Raw genomic sequence first — 12,616 nt, 5'->3', positions numbered from 1 at the left:
TCACTGTCTTCTTCTTCAGAGCCCTCACTGTCTTCTTGTCATCCTTCTCTCTGATTCAGTGTCATAACAAGATGATCATCCTCTGTCGACTAGGGAATGACCAGGGGATCTGTTATAGAGGCGTTTGTTATTAATCAAATACAGAAGGAATCGCTTTAATCAAATTAGAGCAATCGCTTTTAAATTTAGTGTAGAAACACTTGACTAACGAATTACACACGTAGTTGAGTAACGGAAGAAAAATGGTTGTGTGTGTGGTGAGAGGTTCTGTGGTCTGGTCTTCAGAGGAAGACGCTCAAATGAGATATGTCAAGTGCTCACAAGATCGCCATAAGTAAGAACAAGATTCTGCTGTGTGTTTTCTGTGAGAATGAATTTCTGCAACAAGAAGAAACAAGCAGCAAACAAAATCATTAAGGCAATCATAAGGCAATCATTATCAACATCCACATGGATATTAAAATCTCCTTTTTAATAAAAATTTGATAAACTTGATGAAAATATCTGAATATTCTGATAATCTCTGAATATGGACCTGAACAAACCAGAAGTAGCAATAGTGTTTTTGTAGTTGGCTGTAGTGTTTTCCAGAAAGAAAGACAAACAAGGCTTGTAGAATTTTTTAAGTGAGGATTAATTTGGGATAAGAGATTTAACCGATTCAAGATGTCACCTACTCCACCCGCCTCGTCGACGACCGTGGTATGTGAATATTGGAGAGGATATTCATCATTCAGGACATATTCAGACATATTCAGCCAGGTTTCAGTTAGGCAACATAAATCAATAATATGATATGTTATCTGATATTAAATCACACAGAAACACATGCTTTAGATGACAGAGAGTTAGCATTTATTATTAGACCTATTTTTTGTATATTTTGTTGCAATAAATTAACTTGTTGTGTATAATGAAGGTGTACTCTTCCTTTTACTTTACTTTTTTTTTTTTTATTAAGTGTGGGTCAGGACAGACACAGTCTCCTAGTCAAGGGTGGGGGTGGGTAAATGGAAGAAGAGAAGAGCAGAAGGGTAAAAACTCTGCTCCGGGCTCCCTGTCCTGAACCCTGGGTTGTCATATGTCATTTCCGGTCCGTGATCAACTTCATCATCGCAGAAATGAGACAGCATAGCAACGGGATGAATGCCGCCGCCTCCTCTCAGATCATTTTTTTCCAGAGAAAGTCTTCCAGTTGTCTACGTAGCCCACATCATTCTTGTCCGTGGCAATGAAGCCAGTCTGAGGTCAGATTGAGGTTTTCTTCTGCATTTTAAATATTTAGCTTAATTCTCTTGTTTCCTTTCCTTCATTTTTTTTTTTTGGGGGCGGGGGATTGGTGTATTTGATGAACACACACACTTTCATGTCAATTCAAAACACAAACAAACACATTCTCCGCTTTCAGGGACTTTTCACAAAGTCAAACTAAAGGTTTTCTAGAGTTCACGGTGGCTGTTGCGTCTTCAGTCCTACGAGCTGCAGACAGAGAGACGAGGGAGAGACTGTTTACGTCTAGCTAGGAGACACGCGAGCAGGAAAGAAGAAGCACCAACCAAACACCATCCACGGGGCGGTGTTGGGGGACAGCAGGGCCACGACCCAAGGGCCTGTCCAGCATGAAAGTCTCTCCCACTTCGCCCTCTGCTGGCCATCTTGTGTAAGTGCAGCATGCTCTGCTCTTCGTTTTCAGGACTTTTTATATTTGATGATGAGTGATTTATTTTTGTTTTGTCAATGATCAGAACTGAGTGAAGATGTAAGTGGGACAAGAGGATCACCATTTGTTTATGGCCTGTATATCCCCTCCTCTTTTCAAGTGTTATTTTGCCATTATTCACATCCCGCGCCATATATTGTTGTTTTGAGAACATATTTGTACGCTTTGCAACGTGGGGCCTTGTATGGCTTGTAATGCGTGTGTGAGCTTGAGTTTGATTTACTGCTGCATCTTAAGCTTAGCCAGTGTGCCCATACATTACAATTACATGGGAGGGATTTTTTTTTCTTGAATATAAATAAATCATTATTATGTATTTTCTGAAGAGACATCTGCATTTTATTTTTTTTACGTTGCACACAAAAAAAGACCTCTTCCTTATGGATTTCTCACCTCTCTTTGACCTCTTAGCAAAATAAACCAAAGTAAATAAGCCTTGCCTGAAACTATGGGGTCACTATCTTGTCAAGTCGGGTCTTGTGAGCCCACTAGAAGCTCAAGAGGGTAGTCACAGTATCAACTCTGCATGAATGACAGGAGCTTTTTAGGTGGAAAACTTCGGTTTACACAGCTTATGCTGCAGTTTGTCACCTATTCACGGCCTCTTCAGCTACTGTCAGCGGAGGGACATGACCCTAAAGGGACAGTTCACCTCACAATATAAATATATATTGTCTTCCACTTACCTCTAGAGCTATTTGTCAATCCAGATTGTTTTGGTGTGCGTTGCCTATAGTTCTGGATATGTCGACCGTAGATAGCGGCCCTCCATATGTAATGGCTCGAGCAGTTTATTATATAGGAACTATTTTCTTTCAGCCATCGCTCCTACATAACAATAGCTCACAGCTATGTCTGCAGATTAGCTTGAGTAAACGGGTCAAGATTTCTAGAAAGAGACATTGATATTTTGTCTTCTACTTTTCGCTTTGAGCAATAAAGCAAAGTGACATGTAGTCCCATTATCTTTGAGACAAGGCAGACATCTCAATGGATCGCATCTCCAACACGATGCAACTCGCAGCAAAACATTCTGAGCTGATCAATAGCAATACAGGTCAAAAGAAACCTTTTTTCGGGGTGAACTGCCCCTTTAGGCCTGACAGGTTTGTCATCAGATACACAAGCTGTCTGTTGGCTCAAGCTAAAACTAAGAAAAAAATAAACCAACATTTTGTACCCAAAAATAAATTATATAAATCTTCGAACAAATGACTCTGAGTCAGTTGTTAGTAGATGTAACATGATTGTCACTTTGGATAAAAGCGTTGGAATATAATGTAAATGTAATGTAATACTAATAATGCAAACACATTATTATTATTGTTATTATCATCATCATTATTATTATTATCATAATTATTCTGATCATAATTATTACTATGATCATTATCATCATTGTTATATCATTATAATAATAATGCTAATTATGGTCATCATTATTCATATTATTATAATTATGATCATTATCATGATCATTATTATCATCATCATCATTGTTATCATTATTATCACCATTGTTATTATCATTGTTATAAATACTATCATTATTATTATGATCATTATCATCATCATCATTATATAATTATAATAATATTGTTAATTGTTATCATCATTATTCGCATTATTCTCATCTTGATTGTTATTATTATCGTAATCATTATTATCATCATTATTATTGTTACTATCATTATAATTATTATTATGATTATTAAGATCATTATCATCATTATATAATTATAATAAGAATGCTAATTATGATCATCATGATTACTATAAGTAGTAATATTATAATAAATACTCTCATTATCATCGCAGTGTGGTTCGGGCTGACCCGGATCATAAAGGCTGTATCTTGGCCGCCGCTGGAACAAGTTCCCTTTTAGGACCTGGCGGAAGTCCCCGAGGTGAACTCCCGCAGGTCGCCCCTCTCCCTCCTCTCCCTCCTCTCCCTCCTCTCCCTCCCTCCCCACCTCCCTCTCTGTCTCCAGCGCAGCGCGGACCCATCAGCTGTTTGGAGCCGCGTGCAGCAGCGCGGTGCTGGAGCGAGGACGCAGAGACACGCGCTCACACATCAGCCACGAACGGCACATGTAGCGCGCCCCCCCCCCTCCCGGCTCCACGTCTGCGAAAGAAGAAGAAGAAGAAGAAAAAGAAGAAGAAGAAGAGATGACGATCAGGTAGTCCGCAAGTTTGCGCCTTTTGTCTTTCAAACTTTGGTTCCATCTTCCGCGTGAGGCCGGGGGAGTCGTGAATGTGACGCTTGCTGCTCCGCAGGTGTCCCTCGCGGCTGGCGCGCGTCCTGCGCTGCGTGCTGCTGCTGCTGCTCGGCTCGGCGGCGTCGCAGTGGCCAGGTAGGAACTCTTAATGCATCACAAACACGCTCTATGGCTGCTTCTTCACTCCTGTGCATTGTCAATGTCCTTTGTTGAATACACATGTAATACGCTTACACTCAAGGTTCCTTCACAATAAAAGCTTAAGATAATAATAATACACTTTCTTTGAGGAATAGCCTTTTTTGGTGGGGAGGGGGGAGCCTGCTGGAAGTCACCTGCCCAATCTAGCCCCCACTTTGTTAACCTTTATGACAAAGTTAAAGGGTTCGGCTCCACTTTGAGCCCCTGTGTGTGTCCCTTCGGGCTCTCTGTGGTGGTGTTTGCTCACTGCTGTCTCTTCTTTGTTGGGGAAATGAACAGAGGACGAATGCAAACCGAGCCAGTGACAGACTGACCGACAGGGCTGCTCCCGGAGCTGAGACACACAGATACGATCCGGTGATAACACACACCGCTTATCCGCCGGGAGAAGGTCAAAAGCTGTGGCTTTGGGACCGTTCACAGGTTTTTCCCCCTCAAGTCCAAAGTCTGCATTCCTTCTGTCCCTCCCGTGTCTCGCTCTGTTTCTTGTGTTGGCTGCATCTAAATACTGAAAGATACAGTTTCCTGACACGTATCTGTCCAGCTGCAGAGCATGTGAACAAAGAGCATGTTCGTGGTGCTAAAGGGCCGCAGGAGCCTCAGAGAGAAAGAACTCTCTGCTGCTGCTGAATAATGAATTCATTTCATCTGGTGAACGTGCAGTCGGAGAGCTGCGTCGCTGTCACATGATAGGGAGAGGAAACCGAGAGGACATCGATCAATATTTGATCGTCTGTGATCGCAAGCAGCTGGATGCAGTTTTCTCTGGGCTTTGGGGGGGGGGGGGGGGGAGACGCACATTGGACTGCACCTGTTTTATTCTTCACTTTCTTGTATTTCAACTCGTAGCTTTGCCTCTGTTGGCCCCCCCTTCTCTTTATTTTTAATTAACATTTGGATCATTCTCCATCTTTTCACGATCTGAAACCCATTTCCCGTAACTCTCGAACAACGTGACATTTTCACAGGAATGCCGTCCAGTCTGTGTGTGTGTGTGTGTGTGTGAGAGTGTGTGTGCCCGTGTTGAAAAGGCCTGCCACTCCGTCTCAAGAGCAATGCCTTTGGCTTGCCCGCGACATGCTTGAATTAGGTCCGATTCATTCCCAGTCCCTGGCTGGGTCAGGAATCCCTATTGTCATGTGATCTTTGACATGCACCCAGCGTGGTTTTGCCTGAAGGGGAGCTGGGGAAGAGGAGGGGGTGGGTGGGGGTGGGAGGGGAACGGCCATAGGGGAGACACCCCGCCGGGCCATTTAATGGCTGAATTAGATGCCGCATTGAAAATCACAGCTGGCTTGGAGTTTTTCTTCTTCTTTTTCGGTGCCGAGGGACCTGGTGGCCAGAGGCACGGGAGAGCCATTTGAAACATGTGGTTAATAAATGAGAGGCCTTCAGTGGGCCGGGAAAAGGGAGAAAAAACACCAACTTTATCTGCTTCAACACATAAAGAATATCCCTTCATCCATTTTGACTGACGTGTTTTTTTATTGACAGTTCTTTCACTTAAAGGGAGATTCTCCAACCTCCGTCTGATTGGCTGGAGCCCTGGCTGGAGCGTGTAATGGAAGGGGTCCGACGCCGAGCACCGCTCGACAAACATGCGTCGACACGTCACGTGCAGTCGCAGCATTTGCAGGAAAAACATCTGCTTCCACATCTCAGATGTGTCCGGAGAATGATGATCTGAACCTCGATCTTTTTTTGTTCTTGTTTTACGCAAAATGAACATCTTTTAAGTTCCTTTCCTTTTCTTTATGTGTGTGTGTGTGTGTGTGTGTGTCTGTGTGTGTGGACATTTTCTCATCTGGCTGTCGTGAGACCGCATAGTTGAATCTGCTTCAAGGATTCTTTTATGCTTCAACATTGCCCACAAGTGTGGTTATTAATACAAGTAAGTTTAGGCAAGACGTGTCAAAGACTATCCGTGCAAATAAAAGCACTGGAGTATGAAGAAACAGCAGTTTTTAGTTAAACAGAGTATTTTTTATTCGGAGTCTTCTCATGACATGAGAGCAGAGAGACTGACGGGAAGTCTTGGGAGACATTATCGGAGTTAGGACTTTAGCTCTAAAACACAAAGCTTGAAGTCAGTCACGGAAGCGCAGGATCTCAATGGAGGCCGTGAATGAACACAGCATTTCTCAAAAGACGGAGTTGTGGTAAACTTGTAGATATCACAGTGTGTGCCGTGTCCCTTCGAGAGTAAAACAGGGCCCCGTGGCGAACGGACTATCCGACCGGTGCCTCTGTTCGGATCATCTTAACGCTCAAATGAAATAAATAGAGCGACTGTGCACAGATTCGTCTGACTCAGTGAACCTTGTGATGTCTAATCCCCGGGATTTTCTAGTCAGTAAACCTACTTATTCATGATGGACGTCTCTGGAGGTGCCCTCCCATCGAGGCTCAGAGGTTCCACCTAGCATTGTGTGGTTGCATTGTGTCGCGCCGGCGGCATTTAAAAGGTCATTAAACCTTCACATCTTTGAGTGTCGTGGATTTCACTGTTGGCTCACATTCAAAATGTCAAGTGGGAATCTGTTCTTCCCCTCCTCGGCTCCTATTTTTCATCATCATGATCATCATCATCATTAAAAAAATAGTTTGATATACAAGATGGACACTTCCTTTATGCATTCTTGCTCATAGTCAAAAAAAGACTTCAAAGTCTTTTCTCTGTCATTCACGTCAACACAAGTGATGTTCAAGCCCTCTGACGATCATTTCAGTTTAAGTGTCAGACGCTTCAGTAATGGACTCAGCCGTCCTGTTTGATGCTTTGCTGTAAACACACTCGAGACCCTCGTATATAAATGATTTGTTTTGTTTCATAAAGACTAAGATAACTTGTGATGTCATCTCTGCCCGTCTCCTCAAAGTCCCGCAGCGTAACAGGACCAGACTCTAACGCAGCACAGCTGTCTAAAGACCAAGGGACAACAAAAAGTTTCTCGATATGAAAACGCTTACCAGGGAGACTGAAAAGGAAATCTAGACATTGTGTAGTTTACTTCAACGTGGATGTGTTTTTATAAGAAACCCACGGTGGTCACATCCTGCTTTGATTACTCTTGATTCAACACATCTGGATCCTGTCGTGAATCGGATTAGTTGTGTATCTGTGCTGGATGTTGAAACACACGGCCCAGTTTGAGAAACACCCCAGTGCCACCAGGCAAGTTTATTAAATTACAGCCGGGTGTACACAACGGAAGCATACATTTACCTTTTTTCATATTCTCTTTTTAACAAACTCTGTGTGCCCGTTAAACATTGTGAAAATACAATGCTGGCACTTTGTAGACCATCTTAAACTCTTCAGATATGACCAAAGATTACCATCGTGGATCATCTTATTTAACCCCACTCGACCCCACACACACACACACACATCCCCGTATGGGCATCGGACTGAGGACCGAGTAAATTCACATTGGAAGTGAGACCACCCTTTCTGCTATATTTAAAAATAAATGGATGAAGGGACAATATTCATGCTCCCCGCGCCCTTTTGAATGTACTGTAACTGACAGCTGTTATTTGTATTTTTATGTGCTCCCGTCGCTCAGCGTTTCAGGTGCGCTCGGCTGTTCTGTCATGCCGTCCCCGATGTCAAAATGCCGGGTTGACAGCGGCAAAATACAGAGGTAAACCATAATTACTGCTTCTGTTCCAAGAGAAGAGGATTTGTAGGTCCACTTGTTTTCTACACCCAACCATCTCCAGCACTAATGGCACACTGAGTGCCCTCTTACCTCGCGGCACCTCTTTCCTGTTTGCGGCGAAACCCTCACTTACCCGCCGGTCCATCCCAGTGGCAATCGAGGCAACAGTTAGCGGAAGGCGTGGTGAAGCTCTGCAAATAACAGGATTCTACTGTATACAGTATATGCAGGTTATGTTTGAAGGATCTGAACATATAGAGGGAGATGGAAAAAGCTTATGCATTACCAACACAAGTGAAAGTGAGCCTTGGAACCACAGGGATGCATATTTGGAGATGCTTTCGGAGCGTTTACTCCAGTAACACATTTATTTTTCTTTGATCACTAAGGAGACGAGTTCTGTAGCGAAACAGCTTTTGCTTCTCCGCAAGCAGATGTCACTTCCATTATACATTATACAGGCAGGCAACATCAGCAAAAAAACAAACAACAGAAATAAATATGTTCGGGCAAACTCGACAGCAAGTCGTATTTCTGCGACGTGAACACACACGAGCGTTGTTGTACAGCTGGCAAAAGGCCCCCGGCCTCTTCAGAGGAACACACCACATGCCAGGCTGACTTCGACTGCCTGTGGAGGGTTGGACAGCGCCGTGGGCCGTAGCCCGGGTGAACGCTGGTTTCCATGGCCACCAGGTGCAGGGTTTTTTTCTTCTTTCCACCACAAAGCCGTATTTGGCTGTAGCAAAGGAAACCAGATCCGTCGACCTGGCACTTTGTCCCCCGTCTCAAGCGCGAGGGAGTGTTCACTTGTCCTCACTGACAGCCTGCTGAACACAGGGAGGCATGAAACTAGAGACCCCCCCCCCCCCCTTCATACATTTACATTCTCCTATTCAAAGAAATCTATACCATAAGCTTTTCATTCTCCTTGAACTAGGGCTGAGCCAGAGTGACCAAGGCATAAACCGCCTGCTGACATTATTTTATTTTAAAGGCGCTTTTTCAGATCCAAACCTGAAATAAGCATATTTTAACTGTCCGACGAGAACACTGTTAATACAAGCACTAGCCACCACCCAATGCGTTTTTTCCTTTTTTCTTTTTTTAATGAATGAATAGACCATTGAGCGTTTCATGAGGCCCCACTCGGGAATGCCATTGTGTGTTTCGAGCCTCACTTTGTGGTTATATCCCTCTTTTCGCTCTCCACGTCTTCTTATCTCCTGATTGACTCTCGTGATGTGCAGGCTGCTTTTCAGGGCATCCTTGAATTCCACTCATTCACCCGTCCTTCAAGGGCTGCCATGTCTGTAGGCACTTCTCTTTTTTACCCTCTCACACATCTCACACCATGGGGGTGTGAACTGAGGAGAATCCCATGGGACGGAGAGATTACCATCAAGCCTCCAGCTCCTGTGACAAAAGGGGGATTTGCTGAGTCCTGTACCTCTGTCCTCCACTTCGGTATGGGCTCGCCGGAAGTCGGACTTTGGGCAAGGTTTGGGTTTCTGATGAAACGGCCTGTCTTCATTGTACCTGTCCCAAACCAAGAGGTGGACTTCCCAGGTGCCCTCGGTATTGGGTGTACTCTTGGGTGGTGGACTTGAATTAAAAAAGATTGGGAAAAACAAGAGTTTCCGTTGACTGAGACAATACATCATTAGGCTTCATTACTTTATATACAAATAGGTAGTTTAATCCAGTGGTTCCTAATTTAGGGGACCCAACCTCCAAAGTGTCACAAGTTGATTTAGTGTAGCCTAGTCATGAGATGTCTCCAATTTTTTAATTTTCTCAGATCTTCCATTTTGTATCAGTTTTCTAAATGAGACCATGTGAACAGTCTAGAGGGGGAGGGGGAGGGACTGCTGCAACATAAATGTGACAACACAAATCAAGTCAAATTGGTAGGAAACCATTTAATCTTCAACAATGTATTCTATTGGATAATCAAGCTTTTATTTAAATTTTTTAAATCTAAAAAATAATTAGTGAATCCAGCTGCCAAACAACTGTCGTGTATTTCACACTGAAATGTCGTGGCATAGAAGTATCAAGTACAACTATATATGAGTGCCTGAACATTGTTCAAGTACTTGAATAAATGTAGTTAGTTACATTTCATCACTGCAAAGGACTCAAGCTCCTGCCGCAGCATGTGCCGAGTCTGGATCTTTACAAAGGGGAATGCCGCGGTCGCTTTCAACTTGGAAGCTGCTAATTGTTGTGTGAATCATGAGCTCGCAGACAATAAAGGATGCCCTCTATTCGCCCAGCTGTTGTTATGGGCCAGGTGGCACGCTGTCATCCAGTGAGGGGTTTGGAGAGGATGAACGTAGGCCAACCGTGGGGATGTCGAACATTTAGAGGTCCGGAAGAGATTTTGAGACAGTGGCGCTATCAGTCTGGGAGATGGGCTGAAGGCACTGCAGTCAAATTCCTCCCTCGGTGGCCACTTGACTTCCTGAAACATGCCGGCAAACTCAGCCAGTGTCGTATTCTTACGGTGCCCTGCGGTTTTATAAGTCCAGTTTATAACCGTATTATTTGTGCTTGGTAATAGACTTGGCTGCGTAAAATCTTTGTTACCTTTAAGTTTCCTGTCTTGAAAGGTGTCCGCCGAGGTTTAAGGCGGAAACAAAGGTGAGAATGCGAGAAGATAATGAAACACCCTGCAAAATAGTAAAAGTGTCAATACCCATCCAGGCTGCACCGTGCTGTAGCGGACTGATTACTTTCGCATTGAAAATGCGGAAGGTTATGTTTTGATCGCCGTGTATTTATTTATTTATTTATTTGTATACGTGTTATTCGCGTAACAAAAAAAGTTGTAAACCGAATCGCATGAAATTTGGTGAGATGATTGGTTATTATCCGGGGACCATTTGATTGGATTTTGGGATTGATCGGGTCAAAGGTCAAGGTCATGAATAAGGTCAAAATCTTCTTTTTACCATAGCACGGTAAATTTGTATCCAATTGGCATGCAACTATGCCAAAATGTTCATAATTCAATGCCCAATCTTGTGATATGCGAAAGTATGCGCTCTACCGAGTGCCCGTTCTAGTTTGATTTGTTATGAACTAACGGTGCATCTACGCGGGAGGTGTTCACTTCACGGGCCACGTAAATAACCTTTGACTTGTGCTCTGCAGGCATGCACATAATATGTGAGGCTCATCACGACACTGTTTGTCTCAGCGCGGCCATAAATGCGAGTGACACTCCACCAGAATCCATCCTGTGTGACCACAGAACCTGTTGCCACACAAGTTGTGTCGACACTTTGTAATACATTATTAAAGTTATAAAGCTACTACATACTGAGCCAACTGTCAACAGCCGGTCACTTTTATCTGTGAGAAAAGAAAACTTTCGCTGCACTAAAAGTTGCAATGCCAATTTCGCAGCCTAACTGAATTGCAACCTCTTCTGATTAGACAACCTGTTTATATAGCAACGTCAAAGGAAGCAGATTAATGTTTATCATGCGTATCATCTGAAGGCTTAAAAGATTTAAGATGCTACTTCATACCCATAACACAAAACCCCTTGAATACATAAGAAAGACGACAGCATCAGTCCGACTTGCTACCGAAGTGCACATTCCCTCTGCATCCGAGTGAGAGGAAATAGCTAATATAAAGTCTTTATTTAGTCAGCAAAACAATACATGACCCAACTGAACCCGGCAGGCCATTGTTGGCTTGAAGAGCCTGGACCCCTAAACAGGCACACGCTAGCCTCAGGCCTTGGCGAATTTTGTGCTTATTTTCTCTCAAGTCTCTTGTTTTCTCCCTTCTTCTCTCTCAGGGAAACTCTGAAAGCATGAAAAGTTGACTGCTCCATGAATGCCCTCGGGTGGGAATCAATAGATCTGCGGTTTGGCACACGACGCAAAGATCAGATCGGAGGGAGACGGGTTGTATCTGAGGACAAATTCTCTAACTGTTTTATATTTGGAGTTTTTTTGCTGCATTTGGGCCAAGAAACCACATATTTCCTGTTGCTCTTCTGCCGATTTGACAGAGCAGCATCCGTGTTTACTTTGGGCAAGAAACACCATAATTATACAGGTAGGGTAAAGAGTATTCCGTCCGAGCGTTTGTGTTGGTCCCACCCTTTGCAATACCTCTCTAAATAAAAAGAATACACAAATCTGCTTCGTCAGATCTCGGCTGCATGGCCAATAATACCTTTTAGCTGGTTTGCTAGGTTCACTTCTTTTCGATCAAGTTGGTGTAGCAGCTCACCAAAGCCCCGTCACGTGGATTATAACATGCCTTTGCTTGGCTTCAGCTAAAACAGAGGCAGACCATGGCCTGTGGGCTTTTTGTGCTAAAGTGCCCATTGGGGGGGAACAATGAACGCTGGCAGCCTGGACCCTAGTCTGGCCTGTACTAATTGAGGCCCTGATATTGTCTTGTCGATGAAAGCCCTCTCTGTCCCGTTCGCGTCTCTTCATCTACTGTAACCCCCGGGCCTCCGATACAGCCAAGGCCATAACGTCATCCCCCTCCAGCCATTGTCACCATTCATTACAGGGGATTAAAGTGTCATCTGAAGGTGAAGTATAAGCTAGCCAGCGTTATTCACTGAGGGTATGTTCGAAAGGTGTCGTGCCTCCGAAACTAAAAGTGTATTTGCCTCCCCGTCAACGCCCATCCTCCTGTTAGGGATGAGACTTTGCCTTTTGGGGTCCATGGTGGATCGTTCGAGAGAAAGGTCAAAGTCCGCAGTTCCCTTTAATCTACGTGAGTTCGATGTGATTAGTGCTCTGTAGCCAAGTAACAAGGATTAGGATTTA

At 43.9% G+C, this 12,616-nt stretch overlaps 1 protein-coding gene across 1 annotated transcript in view; it reads left to right on the top strand.

The window, feature by feature from the left end:
- The first annotated feature begins 3,802 nt into the window (after window positions 1-3,802).
- The window catches only part of col18a1a (collagen type XVIII alpha 1 chain a), an 84,920-nt gene continuing 76,106 nt past the window's right edge, over window positions 3,803-12,616 (top strand). Inside the window, exons 1-2 of the mRNA XM_056427448.1 lie at window positions 3,803-3,900; window positions 3,998-4,074. Of these exons, the coding sequence (XP_056283423.1) occupies window positions 3,890-3,900; window positions 3,998-4,074 (88 nt within the window). The 5' untranslated portion in view covers window positions 3,803-3,889. The remainder of the gene's footprint in view (window positions 3,901-3,997; window positions 4,075-12,616) is intronic.

Source organism: Pseudoliparis swirei, chromosome 2 (genome assembly GCF_029220125.1).
Source record: "Pseudoliparis swirei isolate HS2019 ecotype Mariana Trench chromosome 2, NWPU_hadal_v1, whole genome shotgun sequence".
Taxonomy (NCBI): Eukaryota; Metazoa; Chordata; class Actinopteri; order Perciformes; family Liparidae; genus Pseudoliparis; species Pseudoliparis swirei.
Note: the sequence above shows the minus strand (reverse complement) of the source record. Positions and strands in the feature narration are given on the sequence as shown.